At 39.9% G+C, this 24044-nt stretch overlaps 1 protein-coding gene across 2 annotated transcripts in view; it reads right to left on the bottom strand.

Moving 5' to 3' along the window:
* Positions 1-8221: 8221 nt before the first annotated feature.
* EFNA5 (ephrin A5) overlaps positions 8222-24044 on the bottom strand; it is a 239034-nt gene continuing 223211 nt past the window's right edge. Inside the window, exons 3-5 of one of the 2 annotated variants that reach the window (XM_063129546.1) lie at positions 20657-20722; positions 20173-20253; positions 8222-10845 (exon numbers count right to left, since the gene is read on the bottom strand). In XM_063129546.1, the coding sequence (XP_062985616.1) occupies positions 10724-10845; positions 20173-20253; positions 20657-20722 (269 nt within the window). In that variant the 3' untranslated portion in view covers positions 8222-10723. The remainder of the gene's footprint in view (positions 10846-20172; positions 20254-20656; positions 20723-24044) is intronic. The other variant, XM_063129547.1, reaches the window with a different exon arrangement.

The raw sequence follows: 24044 nt of genomic DNA, 5'->3' as shown, positions 1-24044 counted from the left end.
CCCAGATTGTGGAATGGCCTGCCGGGAGAGATTCGTAAACTTAAGAGTCTTCTGGAATTTAAGAAAGCCATAAAGACTGATCTCTTCCGGCAAGCCTACCCAGTTGAATTTTAAGATGCTTTTTAATAATGTATTAGTTTTATATGTTTTAATCAATTATATGTCTTTTATGTTTGTGTTTTGCATTTGTGTTGTTTATTCGTTCAGTCGTTTCCGACTCTTCGTGACTTCATGGACCAGCCCACGCCAGAGCTTTCTGTCCGCTGTCGCCACCCCCAGCTCCCCCAAGGTCAAGTCTGTCACCTCCAGAATATCATCCACCCATCTTGCCCTTGGTCGGCCCCTCTTCCTCTTGCCTTCCACTTTCCCTAGCATCAGCCTCTTCTCCAGGGTATCCTGTCTTCTCATTATGTGGCCAAAGTACTTCAGTTTTGCCTTTAATACCATTCCCTCAAGTGAGCAGTCTGGCTTTATTTCCTGGAGTATGGACTGGTTTGATCTTCTTGCAGTCCAAGGCACTCTCAGAATTTTCCTCCAACACCACAGTTCAAAAGCATCTATCTTCCTTCGCTCAGCTTTCCTTATGGTCCAGCTCTCGCAGCCATAGGTTACTACGGGGAATACCATTGCTTTAACTATGCGGACCTTTGTTGTCAGTGTGGTGTCTCTGCAATTAACTATTTTATCAAGATTTGTCATTGCTCTCCTCCCAAGAAGTAAACGTCTTCTGATTTCCTGGCTGCAGTCAGCGTCTGCAGTAATCTTTGTGCCCAGAAATACAAAGTCTGTCACTGCCTTCACGTTTTCTGCCACTATTTGCCAGTTATCAATCAAGCTGGTTGCCATAATCTTGGTTTTTTTGAGGTTTAACTTTAACCCAGCTTTTGCACTTTCTTCTTTCACTTTCATCATAAGGCTCCTCAGCTCTTCCTCGCTTTCAGCCATCAAAGTGGTGTTACCTGCATATCTGAGATTGTTAATGTTTCTTCCTGCGATTTTAACTCCAGCCTTGGATTCGTCAAGCCCAGCACGTCGCATGATGTGTTCTGCATACAAGATGCATACATCTGGCAATTCTTGCTACATGAATTGCTGGAGTCTACCTTGCAGGATCTTGAGCATTACCTTGCTGGCATGTAAAATAAGTGCCACTGTCCGATAGTTGGAACATACTTTAGTGTTTCCCTTTTTTGGTATGGGGATATAAGTTGTTTTTTCCAGTCTGATGGCCATTCTTGTGTTTTCCAAATTTGCTGGCATATGGCATGCATCACCTTGACGGCATCATCTTGCAATATTTTAAACAGTTCAGCTGGGATACCGTCGTCTCCTGCTGCCTTGTTATTAGCAATGCTTCTTAAGGCCCATTCAACCTCACTCTTCAGGATGTCTGGCTCTAACTCACTGACCACACTGTCTGAGCTATCCCCGATATTATTATCCTTCCTATACAGATCTTCTGTATATTCTTGCCACCTTTTCTTGATCTCTTCTGTTTCTGTTAGGTCCTTGCCATCTTTGTTTTTGATCATACCCATTTTTGCCTGGAATTTACCTCTGATGTTTCTAATTTTCTAGAAGAGATCTCTTGTCCTTCCTATTCTACTGTCTTCTTCCACTTCCGCACATTGCTTGTTTAAAAATAATTCCTTATCTCTTCTGGCTAACCTCTGGAATTTTGCATTTAATTGGGCATGTCTCCCCCTATCACTGTTGCTTTTGCTTTCCTTCTTTCTTGGGCTACTTCCAGTGTCTCAGCAGACAGCCATCTTGCCTTCTTGGTTTTCTTTTTCTTTGGGACGTGTACCCCACCTTAATCCAGGTAGGTAACTATTATTATTATTATTATTATTATTATTATTATTATTATTATTATTATTATTATTATTTGTCCTCGCTTCAGCATTTCCAGGCAGAAGGCAACCTCCAATTGGTCATCAGAAGCCAGGGAAGGGGCAGGCCAATGGATACCAGGCTAGCAATTAACTACAAGGTGGAGTATTACAAGAACTGTTTAAACAAGATCTAGACGGTTAGCCATGTTACAGCAAAAATGACAGAGAATTTGTGGCACCTTAAAGACTAACATTTGCTGCAGCATAAGCACCCGTGAAAAACATCGTAACATGGAAGCCAAAGGGCCATGAAGTGTAAGAATAGTTTGTGACATTTCTATGGAAAGCTCAAATAAATGAGAAACACAGTGAATAGGAGTAACTGGTGCTAAAACGATCTTCTTAGCTTTGCTATGCTAATTTGACATCTGTGGTGGTCCTTACTGAGTCCTAAATGAGTGTTTGCTACAAAACTCTGTTATGTTTATATCAAGATTACACAACTCATGTGAATGTGTATGAAGTCAAATTAAAAAAAATACATCAAAGCATGGCACCAATATCCCTACCCCACCCCCTTCCCAGAAGCATGATGTGGACATCTGTCTTATTCTTATGGAAGGTACAACTTTGTTGAATGGAAAGGTACAGTAATGAAAAATCAGTTGCTTTTTCGGTTTTTGCTTTTAGCTTGAAAATTGAATGTTTGTGTAATAATGTTAATGGAAAACCTTATCTTACAAATTAAGATGTAATTCTCTGATTCACAACAGTAGAATCAGTGGTTCTCATGTACTGGTTTTTCAGCTTCCCTCCCCTAATATTCTGCTTTAAAGTGCTTATGGCACCATATCAAATATAATAGAAAAAGGCTGGACTATTAAAGGAGAAATACTAATAATCAAGTCAACATAACAGGAGTTAGGATAGTCAGAACAAATCTTCCAAGAAAAATGTTGGGATGCTTTTTCACCTTCATTTGGAAAAGAAAGTAAAGGTTAGATCCAGACTTAGTCATACTCAGAGTAGAGCTACTGAATCAATGTAACATAAATCTCATTGATTGCAATGAGGCTACTCACTGAAATGAGTAGTTGTACTCTACGTACAACCAAGTATGGAGTAGGAAAGCTGTAATCTTCCAGATGTCATTGGACTCTAATGCCCGTGAGCCTCAACCAGCACAGCCAATGGTCAGGGATGATGCAAGTTGTATGCCAGTAGCATCTGGAAGGCTACAGGTTCCCTACCCCTGACATTCATTCATATTATATCGTTTCCCACAGCAAACACCCAAGTGGTGGACATGATGCACATTGTTGCAGACATTTTTAACCTGCCATATACACACATCATACAATCCTGGCCCAATGAACATTTCCAAACATATATACATGGATATTTAAATATATTTGTACATATATATGGATCTTTTTTGCATATATTATTTGTTTAAAGTACATAAAACTTATCAAAAATAAACACTGGTCTAGGTGTGGACCATATTGGTATTTACACATTCATCATTACAAGAAAACATGTATATTGCTGCACAGGGCTGTGTAATCATTAATAGTAATTAAACTGGAAAACACTTTGGCAAGATTATTTACACACCTGCACAAACCAACGCCCAGTAAACAATTAAGTATCTGCATAATAAAGCATGTAGGAAGAGCCTCCCCAAGATGCTTTTACAAATATATATCAAGAAGCTGTGATATGCATCATCATCATCATTAATCAGGGAAAACTATTTACTCAATTATATTACGTTCAAATTGATATTTTAATAGTATATTACAAAAGTGATTCACATAAAAGCAACTGGAAAACTTACTATAGACAGAATGAAGTCCTATTCATAACAAAGAGAAGAAAAAAGTAGCAAGTGTAGCCATTTATTTCCCCAATAAATGTACTGAGTTCGTTTCCTGTTTTTCCTCTTATTTTCTTGTCAGAATTGACAAGCATTCTTTTGCTAGCAGGTGACAACCAGCACTCACTTGGATAATCATTGCAGGAAAAAATGGGATGTTTTAAAGTGCATTATTGACTGCAGAAGTCACCTGACATACAGTATTCCTATGTAAAGATTATGACTGACAGAATTAGAGACAGTCCTTTGGCAGAGGAAAACAAATTCGGCGTCTTTTCTTGAAAAGCCAGTGCAGCTTTAATTTTTCTTACAAGATCCCAGGGGAAAAAAGGTTATTCGCTAAATTTCTATGGCTTTGAAAGCAAAATCATGTAAAAGCAAGATTAATATACACCGTGCATTTTACTTTTACAATATAAACAACAGTTGTAAAAATTAAATGTGTGTATTTTTGCAAGAGAGGATTGCATGTTTCTGCTGGTGCTTCTGGTAAATCACTGGGACTACTTCACATCAGTGCTGCAGTATCTACATCAGCATCTTCTTGCCTTACAAGTACCATACAAGTTGTTGGTTTTGAGATCTGAAGCTGTAATTGGCTTGGTGCTTCTATATAGCATGAGAACTAGTTCTAGAACAGTCTAGATGATGAATTAAGATGCCATTTTGGAAACAGCAAAGGACCAGAGTACATGTGACATTTTTCATGCTTTTTGGTTCCTTGTTTTAAAAGTGTAATTAAGCTGCCTACTTTTATTCTGAAGAGAACGCCTTCACGGGGACCAATTCAGAATATGTTTCTGATCCAGATAGGGCCCCCACAATTGTCATGTGAAGTAACCATCCATCAGGGTGCAAAATAAAAGTGGCGAGTTTAAGCATACTTTGCAAAAAGGATGAATAACTTTGCATGTAGTTTGGCCCAAAGTAGAACCTATTTCAGACTGCAGCAAGAGAATCCCATGACGGAATGTTCCTGCATTCAGAAAAGCAAACAATCCCTTCACCCAGAAAACTGGGGAAGGGGCAGTAAACCGGAACAATTTGGTTTTACTTTCTGCAGATTTGGGGGCTTTGCTATGCACTCACAATAATGGCCCTATGCAGGTATTCGGCTTTGTAAAGTTGGGTGGACAGGACCTACGTGCACCAACCTGACCATTTGCATGGAGTATCTCCATGAAGACATTCAACTGAATGTGCGTTTAGGGATTTCATCTGCTACTGCAGTCCTGATCTTCCCATGCATATTCACTGTACACTGTTTGAACTTCTGCATACGGCTACTGTCATTGTTGGAAGGATTCAACATTGCCTGTTTTACTATTCAAATGGAATGTATGTTGCTTGATCCTTGTATATCCACCAAGCAGCATCTCTCCTCATCCCCTCCTCCAGTTCAATCCATTGGCTGCTATTCTAAGCACTTGTTTCGAAGCAAATTCAATCAAAAATCAATAGAGCTTACCTCAAAGCAAACCATGCTTAGGATGGCAATGCCTTTTGAGTAACCAAGGTCCTAGATCCCCCAAGACCTTTATTAACTTTATGGGAACTAAAATATTGGGGTGGAAGGGGAAGGCTAACTAGAAGACAGGGGAATGGAAAATCCCCCTGAAATGAGAGAAATATAAAAATAACTCCATTTGTTATCCAGAATTCAAAGTCCATTCTCTATCCAGGCAGTGCCTTCAGAGCAATAGTCACTAATGGTCAAACTTGCAGCGTAATTTGGAGGCTATTATGTTAAGACGAACTAAACATTTGTCATTTATAATCTTACATTCACACTTCCAGAGACAAAGGTTCGGCACACCAGCTCTTTGTACTAAACATGCATATGCTTCTCTTCCTCTTCTCACTAAGCTGTCACTCCTAATTTGTAGAGAGAAGTCACAGCAAGTTATAATTAGTACTTGCTGCCCTGTCAACCAATTAAACGTAATAAAAAGCTTTCAAGGAGGTTAATGCTAACATGGGTGTAATTAAAGCTTGTATTTTGAAATGCATGGTGTACATATCAGCTGCTTTCTGTGTGTCATTCCCCACTCCTGACTTTATTACCCAGGTGATGCTCTTGTACACCTATCACTTCTTTACAGATCACAAACCGTTTGCCACTAAAATCAGAAATCTACCCGACTGGTGACAAAGGAGTGGTGAAAATGGTGAAAGGAGGGAGGCAATTCCTTTAATTTCCCTGGTGCCTGCACTCAATAGGGGGAGCCCTTGCTTCAGTCCTCATTTCCCATGAAGTCCCAGGTGTGTTTACCCCTTTAGTTTTTCTTCATTTTAAAAAACAAACATTTCAAAGCTCCTCTTTTGAAATAACAAAAACATTGTAAACGAAAGGATATTCAAGGGCGCTGTGCATCGCCTACCCTGCTTGCAGTCGCTTACACCATGCCAATCCACATGAAGCAGAATCTGAGGCTATATACTACGGGAGCTGGCTCTTCACCAGAACAATAGGAAAGCAGAACAGAAAAATAATAATTAAGCTGCGTTTCTACCAACAGTGCCTAGAAGATGGCATGAACAGCTACACTGGAGATCTTATTATTAAGCAAATGCTTGGGCTGGGCATTGCGGGTGGAGAGCGGCACAGCAGCCAGGGCATAGATCGGGCTGGTTGCTGGTGGTGACAGCTCCAGATATTTAGTCCATGCCGAAATTGCATTCCAACCATTTTGCAACTGCTCAGTACTGTATTCCTTGCAGCTTTCCACTCCCCACGAGTATTTAAGATGAAGGATAACTAGCCCCTGAAACAAAGGCGTCATTCAGTAAATAAAAATATAGCCTGAAAGAATCCATTAAAATGATGAAAATCTTTAATTTTTTATTCAGATATAATCGTACGGACACGTGTATATACAAATACAGATCTTATGGGTTTGTTTGTTTCATTTTTACAATTTCTGTTAAGTTCATATAATGTAAGCATTTCAAAAACAGCACTCAATGAATAAGTGCAAAGAAACTGCAAAGCAGGGCAGTACAAGCACAGGACCACACTGAGCTGGACTTTCATACCCAGAAGGACACACAATGAGTGGCTTCAATAGGGTGTCAAGAGTAAGTATGGAAAGCGGATTTCGTAGACTCATGGGTAACCTCCAACATGCCAGCATCTATTAAACTGTACAGACAATGGCAGCAAGCCTATTGTAGGGAGATTTGTCTCACATCCGAAAAACTCTGGGGTGAATGCATGGGAAAAACCTGGTAATGCCAAAATCAGAAACAGATCTGCCCATTCACAGCTCCAAATTTAAAAAGGGGAGGGGAAAAGGGGGGGGGAGAGAGAACTTGCAGTGGCTGGGGAAGAGAAAGAGCACATTTGACGCAGGGCACTTGTAACGTAGAACTGCTGAACACACTTAATCTGACTGCAGTATGAGTGAGTTCCATATTTTTCAAGACTTCCAAAGCTGACACAGCTACTGCTTTCATAAAGCAATTGGTAAATATCAGTTTAAAAAGAAAAACGAACACATTCCCTCAATAGCTACTGTTCCTTTCCCTTAATAGTGGTTACACAGGAAAGAAAATTATTTACACATAACCCCCTCCCACATTTGTTGTTTAATGGTGTAGGGAATCAAGTCACTGTACCCATCATATAGGATGCTGGCAAGGCCCCTTTTGAAACAAACCGTCCATGAGAAGAAATTTAAAAAAAGATAAAAGAATTGGAAGGAAAATCATCCTCACAAGAAACAAGAATTAAATCCCAAAGCCATTGAGAATCAACATGCTAAGGAAAACCGAACCCCCAAAGGCAAGGTTAACCCTAAATACCATAGAGCTCCAACATCAGACCATTAACATTGAGGACAAAACATTGATCATCAAATGCCACGCTGCTCCGAGTCTTGACATTGTGAAATCTTGAGTCTGGGTGAATGGGTTTCATGGGTGAATCCTGTATGGTGACCTGTTGGTGGCTACTAGTCATTCAGTTCTCAGTAGCCATGATGGATGCATCTGTCATATAATCAGTGGGTGCATTTTTTTATTTAATTTTTAATATCAATGAAAGTCTATTTTTTCTCACTTACAAAAGACATAAGAATCAAATTAATACTTTATTATCAAACACTATATACAACAGAGGCTGCTAATAATACAGAATTTAAAGAACATAGCATTTTTCTTTTGTTTTAACTTGTCTTTCCTTCGCCATCCAAGAAAGTACAGTACAAAACAATATTTCTAAACTAACACGAAATGTTACCTTGTTGTCTATTAAAGGATACACAGTATCCACCAAACAGATCAATCCTTATTTCCCTGCCACCCTTTGCAAAGCCCTTGGCAAACCAGGAGTGGATGACACAGGGCAGACTTGCTTGGGTTGAGGGGCCACTGTGGCGGAATTTTGTTCTTCAGACTTCACGCTGGGGGACAAGGGCTGTAAACTTTCACACTGACATCTTTTCCAAGACGTCGAGATCTTTCTTTCTTTCTTTCCTTTCTCTCTCTCTCTCTCACATACACTCTCTCTCTCTCTCTCTCTCACATACACTCACTCACTCTCACACACACACACACACACACACACACACACACACACACACACACACACACACACGAGATTCAAAAACTGTCAGACATTGCTTGCTTGATATGACTGAGATTGCCTGATGCGGTCAAGTATCCGAAGTGGAGGTCCTGTAAACTTACTGCCCACAAGGCTTGCATTTGATGCAGTGCAGCAATTAGCCTCTTGAGCATGATACAGTGTTGCTTTTATTCATTAGATTAGCATTGACACTGTGGCAAAGCGAAGGGTTGAATTCACTGTGATGAAAACTTGTGTTTTTTAAAAAGCGTGCTCTTGAGACAGAAGTGAGTCCAGTCTTTATTTATTGATGAATTATGGAAAATCGCTTGTTAGGACATCAAATTAGTCCGACTCATGTTTGCAGTTGGTGTAGAACCTTCTCAGCGACATTATCTGGTGTGCAAAACTGTCTTTGCTTTGTTCGCCATTTTCAAGGTAATAACTAGTGACATTGTGCACTGCCATTCCTAGCTACATGTGACCATACAGAGAAGATGTATTTATTGTACTGTGGGGAAAGTGTCATCCTTCAACCTAGGCTGTGACGTTTTTTGTTTGTGTGCAATATTAGACATCTCTGTGCATTCAAATGCAGCCCATACTGTACGGTATCAGGCAAGCCCAGAGTACCTTAAATTTACTTTTTCCTTTCTGATATTTTTGCATTCTGAATCTTCAGTTTTTTAAAAAACTATTTCTTCTCATAAAACAAAAAGACATTCACAAAATGCTGTCTATTTGCATCATGGTTTAAGATTAAATTATACTTTTATTATTTTGTAAGAATCCAGTGAAATCTAACCCCATTCTTGTAAGGCTTTGTTCTCAATAATTTGGTGGAAAGCTATCTTTCCAAAATAGTTGTTCTCAGGGTCTCTCTCATTTACCCAGTCTCTTGCAAGTCAATATTCAGGCCTGCCTAAGCCAATGGAGCCCCGCAAGGAAGGCATTTCCTGGTAAGTGGTTTATGAGGCCCTAACATAGTTCAGATGCCTACGGAGTTGCCCCGATTTCAACCAAGCAAGGCAGCACCCCATGTTCTTAACTGCCAAAAGTTATCACTTTTTATCATCTTTAAATAGGACAAGCATATATACTTATTTTCAGCATAATCTAAATAATGTATTTTCTATTCTAGTGGGTTTTCAAAAAAGAAAAGAAAAGAAAAGTTAAAGGTCTTTGGGAGTCCATCTAGTTTATCTCCTGCTGATAAAGACATTTCCTCTACTTTTCAACTTGGTTGGAAAGGAAGAGAGGTATAAAACCAATGCCTGAAATCACTCCAGAGTTCAACATATTTTTCTTATTCTTTTTGTTCTTAGCCTCCCCCGCCCCAATCTATGACAACTGTCCTGGTCCCTTTCTGGCTGCAGTTTACTCCAATGGTTGCCAAACTTTCAAGGGAGGCAAATCATGAGCACCCTGGGGATTCTGTATCGCTGACCAGGTTTACTCCACCCAGTGTTCTTATCATCCTAGCATGCATCATCACCCAGAATGGTATCCAAGGCTATCAGCTAGTAAGTCAGCCTTGGGAAAGGTCACTTTATTCACACAAAAAAGAGGAAAAAAAGTACAGAAAATGCCTCTTTGCATTTGAAGAAAAATCATTGTAGCACCATGGTGATCTGTTTCAAAAGAAAAAAATAATCTGGTGTGCACTATCCACTTAGAGAGATAATAGAGGCACTCACACCCCAGCGTAGCTTCCTAACTCTGACCTTGCTTGTGTGCTAAAACTCCTCAGTAGTCACTCTCTTCTCCCCTAATGACATTGTTTCTGTTGTGGAGCACAAATTCTATTGTCAAGGATCTTTCAAGGCAGTTGGATATAAAACAGTATCTCTTTCCTCTGAGAATCCTGTTCATGAAGAAAGTCCTGGAGGAAATGGTGTTATGCTATATCTATTCTTAATATCTCCCCTCCAGTCCTGACATGGTGACACAATGCCTTGCACGATCATCTTACAGTGCTGAATGAGGAATAAATATTGGATTGGAGAGAGTAAAAACTCCTCTTGGTTTTCCAAACAACTTCCTTATCCTCCAGCTGACTGCATCTGCTACTATTCTTCCTTCTCCACATACAGATGGCCCAGCAAGCTAACGGAGGTTGTATCATAAGAGACGCTGCAGAGGAAAGTAAGAATCACTAGTGTCAATATTGAAATTTGGCATTTTCATTTGGAGTCCTTTTATTTTAGAAGGGGTCAAGGAAAGCTAGGGGAAAGACTGGGAGTGGGAAGAGGGCTAGCTGTGCCTCTTCAAGTTTTGCTCATAGTTCAGGTTGCAGAGGAAGAAGGGGAGGAGCCTGGGGGAGGAAAACAAACCAACATCTGCAAAACCAATACAAAGTCCCGTTCTTGGGATGAGCAGTTAAGGGGATCTTTGATGTTCCAAGACCCTGATGTTGTCTGTGACAGGTTGCTAGAATATGTGCTATAACGTCAAAAGCATTGCCAGGAGAAACAGTAGGGTTGCCAAAAGCCGACTGGATATCCTTGGTGTCTGCGCTGCATTCTCACCACGGGATGGCTCGGCTGACTCATGTACGGTATCATCTGTTCAAACAGAAAACATACATTCTAATGAATGAGCCTTCTTAGTGAGCTCTCATGATTATGCCGCAAGCGCATTTCAGCTCCTTCTGTAATATATAGAAAACCAGATTTCACACTGTCATGTGGGCTTTAGAAACAGCAATAGCTCACAATATAGACACATTTGATCCATGGCAAACTTTAATTTTTTTATTTAAAAAAAATCTCATTAAAGAAAAAGCCTTTTCCTTTATTGACATGTAACTTACCTCAGGGCACTAGAGCTTAACTCATGGGCAGGCTGGTATGGAAAGAGGAGCGCATTTAAATGGTTGGGTTCCAAGCCATATAGGGTTTAAAGCAGGTACTTGAATTGGGTCCCGAAGCAAACACCGAGCCAGTGAAGTTCTTTTAAAACTGGTGCAATATGCATAAACTTGGCTGTAGCAGCCAAAACTCTGGCAGCCATACTGAAGCTACTTCTGTCAGATGTAGATAGAGCATGTGCTCTATCAAGGGTAGCCCCATGTATAACACAGTGCATACATGGGGCTAATTGGGAGGTTACAATGTGGACTAACATGGCCAGCCTAGCTGCAACTGGTGAAATACCTGAAACTAGCAAAAGACACACTGTATCACTGAGGCCACATGGGCCTCTATTGTCAAGGCAGGATCTAGTATTAACCCAAACAGTGCACCAACTCTTTCAAGGGGAGCACAACCTTATACAAAACAGGAAAAACGCTTCTTTTTTGGCCCCAAGAACCATCCAACCATAGTATGTCTTATCAGAATTCCACTTTAATATGTTGCTCCTCATCCAGCCCATTACCACATCCAAGTACTGGTTCAACACTTCTGCAGACTCATATAAATAGAGCTTGGTGTCATCAAAATACTAATAGCACTTCATCCCAAATTCCTGGATGACCTCACTCAGAGGCTTCATATAATGGCTTCATGTAAGACGGATTGTTGTAGAACCTCATAAAAAAGGTCCACAAGATTGAAGAGGAGTCCCCCCTTCTCCAATGACCATATAGATAGAACTGACCATATAGATAGGAGAGAAACCAATCTATTGCGCATCCCACCTTCAACCCACAGAGTAGGTCCAGGAGGATACCATGCTTGATGGTGTCAAGCCCTGGAAAGCCAGGCTTTCTCTGGCTTGTAATTAATTGTAATTAATCATGCTTCTCTATTTCACTGCTTTCTGTATTGCTCTGTACCATTATTATAATTGGAATTGCTTTTAATAATGTATTTTAAATGTGATGTTAATCTTCATATGTGAACCACTTAGGGATTTTATTATATTAAGAGGTATAGATGTATTACAAATAAATAATGCCTCCCATTCTGGAGGCATTCAAGAGGCAGCTGGACAACCATCTGTCATGTATGCTTTAGGGTGGATCCCTGCATTGAGCAGGGGGTTGGACTCGATGGCCTTGTAGGCCCCTTCCAACTCTACTATTCTATGATTCTAAGAAAACCACTAAGAGATGAAGTATTAACAGGGCCACTCTTGCCCTGTCTATCTCCAGATAAATGGGACAAAGGCTGTTTCATTGCCAAAACTGGATTGATATGGTACTAGATAATCCATTACATCCATGAGAGCCCAGGGCCTGGAGTTAAACCACCAACAGCCACTCCAGCTCTTTGTCTCAAAAGGGGATATTTGTGATTGGACAATTACTGCTACAACCTTCTGGGTTGCTCTTCTTCACACAGCGCATAGTTAAATTATGGAACTCACTACCACAAGATGTAGTGATGGCCACCAATTTGGATGGCTTTAAAAGGAGACTCCCTGTGACGTAGCTCGCATTGGCCTTCTGGATCTGCATCATAAAAGGTGGCTGTCTGGAGGCAGGACCACCACCTAATGGGCAGCACCAAAGGAGTTATCCCTTTGAGGGGAGTTGCTTTGGGAGAAATGAAAGGAGAATTGCTTTGGGAGAGATGCCACCCCTCTTACATTGGTTGCCTGGTTCTTAAGGTCCTTGTAGAGGATGTATGTGCTGGCTTATCTTTGAGGACCTGATCATGTTCCTGGGAGAGATAATATGGGGCTAAGTTGGGGGACCCAGTTAGTGTGGTTACGGGTAGAGAGATATGGTGTTGGGTGGAGGGCAAGCCATATATGGGGAAGATCCCCCAGACTGTGGGACATCCAGGGGGAGTGTGACCCTGTTGGTTCTCCTTGATCTCTCTATGACTTTTGATACTATTGACCATAATATCCTTCTGGGGCAATTGTCTGAGTTGGGAAAGGGAGGTATTGCTCTCAGTAGTGTATGGGTGTAAGCAGCCTTGGGAGGGCTTCTGCCCTGAAAGACAGCTAAGACATGTTTTCAATAAATTAAATAAATAGTGTCACTCCTACTTGGATAATGTCTCCACAAGGTAGTATTTGGGCAATATTGCTTGGCACCATGGATCCTCCAGTATGAGGGTCTGTAGGTGGCATTTTGTCCCCCATGCTATTTAACATCTACATGAAACCATTGAGCAGAGTCATCAGGAGTTTTGGAGTGTGCTTCCATCAGTATGATGATGACATGTAGCTCTATTTCTTCTTTTCATCCTTATCAGGTGAAGCTGTGGATGTGCAAGATCAGTGGCTGGCTGCAACAATGAACCAGATGAGGGCTTCTAAACTGAAGCTCAATCAGCCAAGACTGAGATGCTGTTAGTGGGTGGTCCTTCAGACTGCATGGAGGATCTTCAACCTGTTCTGGATAGGGTTGCACTCCCCCTGAAGGAGCAGATTCATAGCTTGGGGCTCCTCCTGGAGTCATCACTGTCACTTGAGGCTCAGGTGGCCTCAGTGGCACTGAATGCCTTCTACAGGCTTCAATTAGCAGCCCAGCTATGCCTCCTTCTGGGCAGGAATAACCTCGCTTCAGTAGTCTATGTTCTGGTAATCTCCATGTCAGATAACTGCAATGTGTTCTATGTCGGGCTGCCATTGAAGACAGTTCAGAAGATGCAGCTTATGAAAAATGTGGTGGCCAGATAGACAACAGGAACCAAGAGGACTATCCTGCTTTCACTGGCTGCCTGAATGTTTCTGAGCCCAATTCAAAGTGCTGGTTTTGACGTATAAAGTCTTACAAGGTTCAGGACCACAATACCTGAAGAGCAGCTCTCTTCATATGAAACTACTCATATACAACACTCATCATCTGATGCTCTCACCTCCAAGTGCCTCCTCTGAGGGAGCTAGGAGGGTGGCAAGAAGGCAGAGGGCCTTCTCAGTGTTAGCTCTCCAATTCAATGTCTGCCCACTGAAGACTGCCTGGCACCAACACTCTTATCTTTTTGGTGCGCGCTTAAGATATTCCTCTACTCCAAGGCATTTGATGGTATATGATGGGTTTTTAATTGTCAGTTGTTTTGTCAAGTCCTGCTATCTTATTGTAAGTGTTTTTAGCTGTTTTAAATAACTTTAAAATTTTATATTTTAAATTTTATATTTTTCGGTTGTCAAGTTGTGAATTTGAAATGCGAAAAAATGAATGAATTAAAGAACTTCGTTTCCTATGTACTCTCACGACTCAGCCTTCAGGAGGCAGAATGAAATCAATTGACACAGAAGAGATAAACAGCTGGTTTGAATGGAATGGAACCATGCTTTCCTTTGGGCTCAGCACTCTAACTCCCCCTTCCTTTGAATGGCCATGAGGAAGAGATCATAAGCTCTCACTTCTGGTTTTAAACTGGCCACAGTTCCCTCTTACATACAAAACTGTAGTTAGTTTTGTGGATAGTCCACTTCATGCAAGAAACTTCATGCAAGGTTCCCTATGACTTCCAGCCCAGCTCAATGTTTTTATAACATTGTTGCTGGAAATCAAAACAGGAAAAACCAATACAATACTGATTCTTGCAAATCTATTTGATTTCACTAGGTGTAGCAGAAATAATACAACAGTAATAACAACAACAGTCCTGCCCCACCTTCTACATCCAGGGTACATGACTAAACACCTAAAAACAGCAAACATCCCAGTGGTCATGTCCAAGCTTTGAGGGAGATCTAAAGTAGCACGTTGGAACCTGGCTACAGTTGCCAATAAAATCAACAGAAATTAGGCATTATCAGTAGGATAATTAAAACGTGTTGTAACGAAACTCGATTATTGCTAAAACCCAAGTATAAAGGCATTAAGGTGCATAAATATATCAATTAAATGCATTTAGTCTCTGATCATAAACTTTAACACCATTATTGCAATGGTAGCATGGTGTATTAGGCCTGGCTGCACTGGTGCAGACACTTTCTGAAAACCAAAACTGTAGAAATAAAAACAAAAATCTGTTTTTTTCTTGTCTTCTATTATAGACACAAAAGTGTGGAACCATCAAGTAAGTGAACGCCAAATTATTAAGCAGTGGTTAGCAGGTTTAAGAGAGTGATGGTTAAGTGGCACTTGTGGTTCAAAGAGCCTTTCACCAACATTGTTTGCTGTGCCATCTGTGACCCTTGCTGAGAAAATCTGATATTATAACAGTTACCCAATCTTTGGTAACATCCAAATTAGATTAGTACTTCACTTCAGTAATAGCCAAATTAAATGTGGGATTGCCTACAAAGAGTGTCTGCAAACATAGCCCAGAATATGTTGCATCATGCCAGTCCATAAAGAGCTGTATTGGCTACCAATGCATTTGCGGACACAATTCAAAGAGTTAGTTTTGAAATATAAAGTACTATGTGGTCTGGGACCAGAGATTCTGAAGATTCTAGCTTCAAAGTTTCCAGAAATTGTACTTCTCTAGTCTTCCTATTACATATTTTGAAGTAGTAAAGGCTGAGTGGCACTATATGAATATTTTGTCTTTAAAAAATATTCATAATTTTAAAAGAACATATTTCATAATCTAAAATTGTTCAGTTTTTCCATTTAAAAGAAGTCCATGAAAACAAAATGTCAAAACCCCAGTTTTTCACCCTAAATGGTTCCTTTCCCTCCCTGGATAGTCACATCTCTACTTTTAAAAAATTGCTGTAAACTACTGGAGACCTACGTTGGTGGAAAGGGGGAATATAAATGTCTATAAAATAAATTAATAACAAATGTAACTGATGGGCAAGTGCCTGAATTGTCCCCACCAGACATCCTTTTGTAAAAGACAACTTGAGAGCATACAAATCAGACATATAAACTACAAAGCTAGGATATTAGTACAGTTTAGACAGCATGCAATAAAATTTAGCAGAACTGTACCTGTTAATGAAGCAGCATGTTAACAGAAAGCTGTTAGAAATCTGGGAATTATTATCAAGTATTTGCTTATGTAACCTTGTTGAAAGTGCTCTGGTTTCAAAGGTGGGAGCTAGCTCTAGTCTAAATTTTTGTATATGCTGTAATGTGCTCACCTGCAAATGGGCTTCCCTATTAACTCCAAAGTTGGCTGCATCTCTCTATAAGCAAATGGGGTACAAAGGTGTAGGTGACCTATCATCAAACTTCAGAAGAAAGCTTTGACTGCATGAGAGCTCTCTCATACAAAGAAGAAGCCCTGATTGCATTTTATTTTTAGACATTTCTTTTCACTCCACTAACACTTTAGATCAGCCTCCCCAAACTGGTCCCCCACCTCCAGATGTGTTGAACTGTACTCTCATCAATTCCAGTCAGCATGGCCAACGGCTGCTTTAAATTGTGTCTAGACATTACACTATAGTGACTCAGGAACTTAGTTTTTCTGCTCTTCTTCTCTAAAAGATATTCCTAAGCTCTTTTAGAATCTTCGCAATCAGAAAAGGAGAATTCCCACTGCTGCAGTTGAAAATAGTAGGATTTGCAGCTGTTCAACACCTCTATGGAAACATATATATGTAGTTTGTGTTACTGATAGTAATTGCTCTTAAGTTGAACTGGATTGGTTTTTTCAACATAACTAACTTAAGTTCCATAGATTTCAATGGGTCTACACTAAACATGACTAAGTCTGGATCCAACCCATTGTTTTTGACATAACATCTTTATCCAAATGCATGGCAGCAGGATTTGGGACTCTGTGGATGTAACAGTTCCCAAGTTCTCCCCATCATATGCAAAAGTCTCTTCCTTCCTTATCTATGGTTTAAGCTTAATTCAGCATCAGCTTTAATCAAGGAGAAACTGCTTAGTAAATCATGATTAAGAGGCAATCCTGGTTAGCATTAATTGTGGTTAAAGACAAAAGGGGGGGGGGAAATCACATGCAAGAAAGAAAGGCTGGCAGAAAGGAATGCATAATCCCATGGCACACTCCTTACCTCCTAACACTAATTAAGGGCAATGGGCCTTAAAGACAAACTTTCAGTATTAACAGTTGACCCTTCATCCATTCTTTATGATAGGAGGAAGAAACGTTCCCAATCCCACAGCATAAGAATACACTTCTTTTATACAAAACAGCAATTATGCAGGAAAACCGAAGCAAAATCACGTGTCAGGACAAGACTATACTCAAGTGTAGCAAAAGTTATTTTCTATCCCACAGGCTTGAATACAAATAACAAATACTCATATATGCTCCCCCAAAGATTCTGTATTTGTTGAACAATGCCGAAAGCTGCTTAAGTAGAAGCAATGTCTATATACATATTATGCAGTCAGTTTAGCATTTAAAATTCCCTTAGCATTTCACTAAAAAAACCCAGAACTGGGAACATTGCTTAGTTCACAAGAATCCTTTGAAATAACCTAAAAGGGAAATCTTATTGCAGACCGGCTTGCAAAAATAAATGTATTTGCAAGTAATTATTTGTAAAACATGTTTACTTGTAGGGGTGTGCAAAGTGGGTCTTATCTGCCTCAAAATTCAATCTGGAGCTCCATAGAGGTGATTCTCTGCCTCAATTTAAGAGCCCCTCCCCCCTCAAATTACCCTTGAAGAACCGTTCAGTATATGGGTAACTGGTATTAACAAAAATGCTTACAGCTCCCTCGATTTTAAAGATAAAGACATAAAACTTGGCACAGTGATAGCTATTAAGGAGAACTTTAGCCCCACCAAGTTTGAATCAAATAGGTTCATGCTTTGATTTTATAGGAATTTTTAAATGGAAATTAACAAAATGCTTACATCTGTGTAATTTTTACAGATAAACAGATGAAACATGGCAAGATGATAGCTCTTAAGGAATGCTTTAGCTCCACGAAGTTTGAATTAGTTCAGTTTATGCTTTGCTTTTTTAGGATTTTTTTTTTAAAAAAAATCCCCACTCCAGCCTTCTCCAACCTGGTGCCCTCCTGATCTATTGGACGAAATCCCCCCCCCCCACACACACACCCAGGCACTGAAACAAAGCCTGACTGTGCTTTCCTCAGGTTTAGAGGCTTCCTTCTCACTCACCAGCCATCCCAGCAGCACTTTACACTGTGGAAATGTGAATGATTATTGAATTCTCTGAGTCTGAGCAGAAACGTGATGCGCTCCCTCTCAGCAGCCACCAGTTAGTGTTTCCCATTTTCTTGAACACTGTGATTGGAGGAAAACACTGCTGCGGCCATTCCTATTGGTTATTTATTTATTTATTTATTTAATTACATTTATATACCGCCCCACAGCCGAAGCTCTCTGGGCGGTTTACAACATTTGGGCGGTTTACAACAGTGGTTAGCCACTGAAGTCAATATGAACTACCCCTCACCCCACTCACTGTCTTCTAAACATGGAGATACACACAAACACATACACAGAGAGAGAGAGAGCGAGCAGGTTAATTCCGGAGACTTTAGAAGCTCCGACTGGGCACGTCTCTGCTCTGAGAGTATTCAATGGGTTTGGAAGCAGCCAATCTCTGCTCTGGAAGATCGAATGCTCTGCGGATTTTCGCGGTTACCAGATAATTCCAGAGCGAAGTGCACACCCCTATTTACTTGTAAACAGTCAGTTAGCAGTGTGCATATTTGAATCCATATACACATTGAACATACATACCAATACATATTCTAATGAGCACAAACCAGCTAAAATGATGGAGATTTAAGTTCCACTGATTTCAGTGGGGGACAGTTGGGTATGTGCTGAATTCCACTGTGTTTAACTGGCAAAATCACACTCTGAATTTGCATAGCCAAATGTCCAAATGTGTGTATATCTTATTCATATTTATGTAAGCATTTGAAGTACAGTCAGTCTTTGAAAGCAAACTTACTTATCCCCCCAAAATCAGCCTGAACATTAATATATATAGTAAGACATATTTGATTAGGTATTTTACAGGGATCTGCATGAACCCTATAAGCGGCTTTCACATGTGATATTAGTTTAAAAGTACAGAAGGACAGAGAATAATAACTGGTAAAAAAGCAATATGTTCCCACTTTAAAGCCTGCAATAATTTTTATTTTACTCACAAGGACTTACTGGATATTTGCTCTAACACAGAGATCAAGCTGACATTTTTGCAAAGGCAGTTCAATAATATAATATTCTGTCCATCAGTTGGAAAATAGTATTATTTAGGAAAACACTGGCTGGGTTCACACGACATGACAACTACACTCAAGGTTGACTGTGAGTTGTTGAATCATGAATTGTTGTTAAACCATGGGTTGTTAAGTTGTTTAAATCAGCCATGCTAACATCCATGGTTTGTAAACATGAACAACCTACAAAGAGAACCCATGGTTTGTTGTTGGTTGTGAACTATGGGTTATTTATGATTAACAAACCATGGTTTGTTAGTGTGACTGGGTTCACACAACACCACAACCCACATTTCAATAACCACCCATAGTTCAGCAACAACACACATTCACCCCATACTCAAGTGTGGGTTGTCATGTTGTGTAAATCAAGCCACTGTCTCATCAGCTATGTATTATGGAGAGGACAACCACTTGTTTAAATGCTTTCATGTGCATACAGTAAACATGTAAATTAACAATATCTGAAGTATTACAGCACCATGTACACTGATGGTGCTATATAAATAAATAATAATAATAATAATAATAATAATAATAATAATATACATTTTCTTTCTTAAGCATTTACCTCCTGAATGGATACTGTGGTGCGGCAACTTACTATAAAAATGGGGTGGGTATGGGGACGGAATAACTACTAAATTTTAAAATTTGGAATGCCATGTTTGAGTAAATAAGTTGTCATGGAAAAAAGCATACTTTGCTTCCCATCTGTTACAAGAGAATACTAGCACTAGCAAATGAGATATACCATAAGCAATATTAGCTAGCACTGCGAGAAATGAGTAAAAGCAGAGTCATTTTACCATGCAAATCATGCAGAGAGATTGAGGGGAAGGAGAAGCAAAAGCACCAGAGGGATAGAGGCATTTGTTAAAAGAGATTCTCTAAGCATACTAACCTGCTGGTTCTAATGAATTTTCTACTTTGTCGTTAACATCGAAAACACGATCATGAACACCTATAGTTTTCATACAGTTGTCTATAACAAAAATAGAGATAACAGCCAAATATGTTAGTGAGACACCCTTAAATTCCCCATTTCCCTTTTTTGTTGTTGTTGTTGTTCTATCTGATTTCTATTTCTATTATATGTATGAATTTATATCTTAGCTGTGGCACACTTCCAAATGCCACAATAATTGTCTTTTTGTACAACAGTCTAAGAAACAACAAGTTAGCAACTGCTATGTATTTAAAACAAATAAGAAAAAGCTTTGTGAAAAATGATAAAAAAGATATGGTGAAAACAATAAAAAATGCCGCTATATAGAACAGATACCACACAGGATTTAAGAGTAAAAGAGGTTTTTACTGCTGTTTACCAGACCAAACAAAGCATGCGCTATAAAGCCACCCTCTAAAGCAAGAACTGAAGAACTTACTTGCAGGCCGTACAAAGACTTTCAGCTTTAAACAGGACCTCCTCCCATTATCGGGGATTGCTGATGCTGTTGATGAGAGAAGGGGGGAAGGGAAAACGTAGTTAGTCTTTATCCTCAAGGCATAATGTCCTACAGTCTTCTTTTCCCAAGACAACACATCCGCATCACATAAATAAAGGTAGGAAATAAATCATGGACATTCTGAGCAGCAAGTAAACTTTCAAGATCACCCCATTGATCTTCTTCCAAAAGTAAATGGTGCAACAACAATGCAAGGTAAGTTCATTTTTTTTAATTTATTTTAGCATTTTTACCCTGCCCTTTAGCCAAAAAGGTTCTCAAGGAGGCTTACAAAAATATTTTTGTGGGAGAGACCACAGAACCGACCCACCAATCTTTATCCTTTAACTCAAATAAACTTCTTCACAAACTAAATAGCTTCTATGCTGTTCTGACGCCTGGGATCACAAATAGATCCTGGCCCTACGAACAGAGCTGAACTATTGGATCTTGCTTTGGGGAAAAAGTTATACAAGGAAGCTGCTCTGCACTGCTACTTTAAATGCCGTGGGTATGGAGCTTGCTCCATGTGGCAAGCTATTTCACATCACAAATAATTCACATTACAGAAGGGGGTCATGTGGAATGCTGGCCTCATAAAACCCAGAGTTCCCACATGGTAGTGAATGCACATGTATACCAGCCTCTTTTCAGCAAAATTTAAATCTACAACCATGCAAATGCTTGGCTATGTGATTCCTGACCCATAAGCTTCATATATATATTAAAAATTACTGAAGGACATTTTCCATCTATGATCTGTCAAACTTGGTAAATCAGAAAGCATAACAAAAGACTTAAGAGCCAAACTTGAAGATACATTAAATCTCAGTATATATTTAACATGTCTGATTAGCTTCCACCGGCACACAGCCGTCGCCACCACCTGCAACAAATCTGGGGGTTCCAATTAGCCTCAGAAGTTCCCTGCTGTGGCTAATAGCAGGTTAAGGATGAGGCATTTTTCATCACCACTTTGGCATGGGAGGAAAGGATTTTTACAAAGCCCTACCCACAAGGTGTAGTTCCAATTCCAGTTCCCCCTCCACTACCGACTGCTATTTAAATAACAAAAACCAGGTACATTAAACATGTTTTCTAGTTTGGCCCTGAGCTTACAGTTATGATATTGGAACAGGCTGGAAAAACATACTTTTAAGTTAACCATACATAGGTCATACTCAGCCTGAGAGTGTATCCGTGCATAATCACATATTTTGATTTCCTAGACTTGATTCAAAAACGTTGAAAACGATACAAGGACTGTAGCACCTCAGATGGCAAGTAAGATGAATCAAATGTTCCTCCCAGGTGTAAAATCCCTGCATCTGGAAAGTTCTAGCATGCCTTGTACAAAGGTTCTAAGCCCCATTCTCTCCTGCTTTTAGTTTTCTCTGGCTTTGCATGTGCAGGTAGAATGTAAAATATGCTAGCTCCTAACAGAATTACTTGCTTTGTTCCTCCATTTTTATTTTCATTTTATTTTTAAGGATGAACAGTCCTGTAAGTAACTTAATCTCTCTGTGTTTGTGAATGTATGAATCTAAGAGCAGAAGTCATGGTGAAGCCAAAGGCTCAATTCATATAGCTACTTTTCATATAGTTTCCTCTCAGATGTTCTTTTCAAAAGAGATTACGTTGTAAAAATTGTGATGGGCTGAAAAGTTTCTGCCGCTACTCCAGCTTGACTGAGATCTTAATCTCCTACCATGGAACAAGACTTTGTTTGAGGGACAAATACTGCTCCAGAAGTACTGATATAGTGTTGGATCCAAAGTTCCTCTTCCACAAACAGAACAGCTCCTTGGTGGAGGATGGGTGATTTTTGCCAATTCCCTCTTCCTCCTACAGTCCCCCCCTTGCCACCTGCCACATTGTTCAAAGGTTTACCAACCCTCCACAGCAGATTTTCAGGGGGCAATGATGTGGGGCAGAACATTTTCCAGTGTTTTATTTTTTCACTAACAATTTTCTATTTGTTAGAATAGAAAAGTTCTATTCTATTCATAAGTTCATTAGTAACTATGAATAGATGCCAACTGCAAATACAGTATTAGGCCAGCTTGGCAACTTTAAAGTTGTAATTAGTGTTTTTCGGTGACTATCCCTAGCAAATATGTGAGAGAATACATATATGTCATTGAAATACATGTATGTCTCAGTGTGAAATGGAACTAATAAGTAGTGACAGCGAGACTGAAGGAGCGCAAGAATCTTAGTGGAAGAAAGTTGAACTCTGTTGAAATGGATGAGTGATTGTCAGCGTATCATGCACAGTTCTTTGGAATGCTAAAATTAATTAGTGCAGCCTTTCCCAACTTGTTTAATTGATGAATCTGCTTTCAGATATCACAAACTGCCAAGAATTACATGCATTGTATCACTGCATGCCGTGCGCTAGTGTGCATCACTGGAAACCCGAATGATGGTTTGTGGCAGGTCCAGATGTCAGGCTTTCTATAAAGTTCTGGGAGGCAGATAGTATAACATCAGTGGTACTATATAATAACTGCTGCTGTCGATGATACAGCACTGCAAAGAAAAGCAGTAAAACGTAAGGGTAAATGCCTAGGTAAGTGAAGAAGAAAGATGATGACAATGGATGCCTCCAAGAAGCCAACTGGCCTGCATTAGCTACTGGCTTGAAGAGGCTTGGCTAGACAGTACCCTCGAGACATAGGCTAAGAAAAGTGCCATTGAAACATGGCCTTGATAAGAAGCACTGGGGGATGGTGTCTGTGAAAGATGTGAACAGGAGCTTGATGACAAAAAGAGATTAGCAGTTTGTATACACTGCCAGCCAATAACCCACAGCACTAAGCTTCAAGGTAAGTGGGTCTTACAGAGACTTAGGGAAACACTTGCTTTTTTAAAAAAAGACACGCTACTTTATAAAACAAGGCTTCTTGTTATAGAGCTACACTTTAGCTCATTCCAAGTGTTTCCATGCCCTAAAAATGCTACCTTCAATGATTTTGTTTCCACAAGGTGTATTGTGCACTTAGTTGTGCATGCATGCTGTCTGTTTCACTTTCTTTGTTAACTACAGGGATATTCTATTCGCTGCTACGCCTTCATGTCACTGATTACATATAGGTTATTGCACCTCCATTATTGGTATGATGTAGATATAGACTATCAAAGAATAATGAACCTTGATTCATTATATCCAAGGCATATTTGCTGAAAAGGATTACAGATGTAAGGATGGAGTGGAGACACCGAGAAAAAGTGGGGGCCCAAGCAAAGTAACTCAGCCCATGTAAAACGTGGCTGCCTCTTTGAATCGCAAACAAATCGTGCAGCAATGATGCTTCCTTGCTTTGCC

Source organism: Elgaria multicarinata, chromosome 6 (assembly GCF_023053635.1).
Source record: "Elgaria multicarinata webbii isolate HBS135686 ecotype San Diego chromosome 6, rElgMul1.1.pri, whole genome shotgun sequence".
Classification (NCBI taxonomy): Eukaryota; Metazoa; Chordata; class Lepidosauria; order Squamata; family Anguidae; genus Elgaria; species Elgaria multicarinata.
This window is presented reverse-complemented; position numbering and strand designations above follow the sequence as displayed.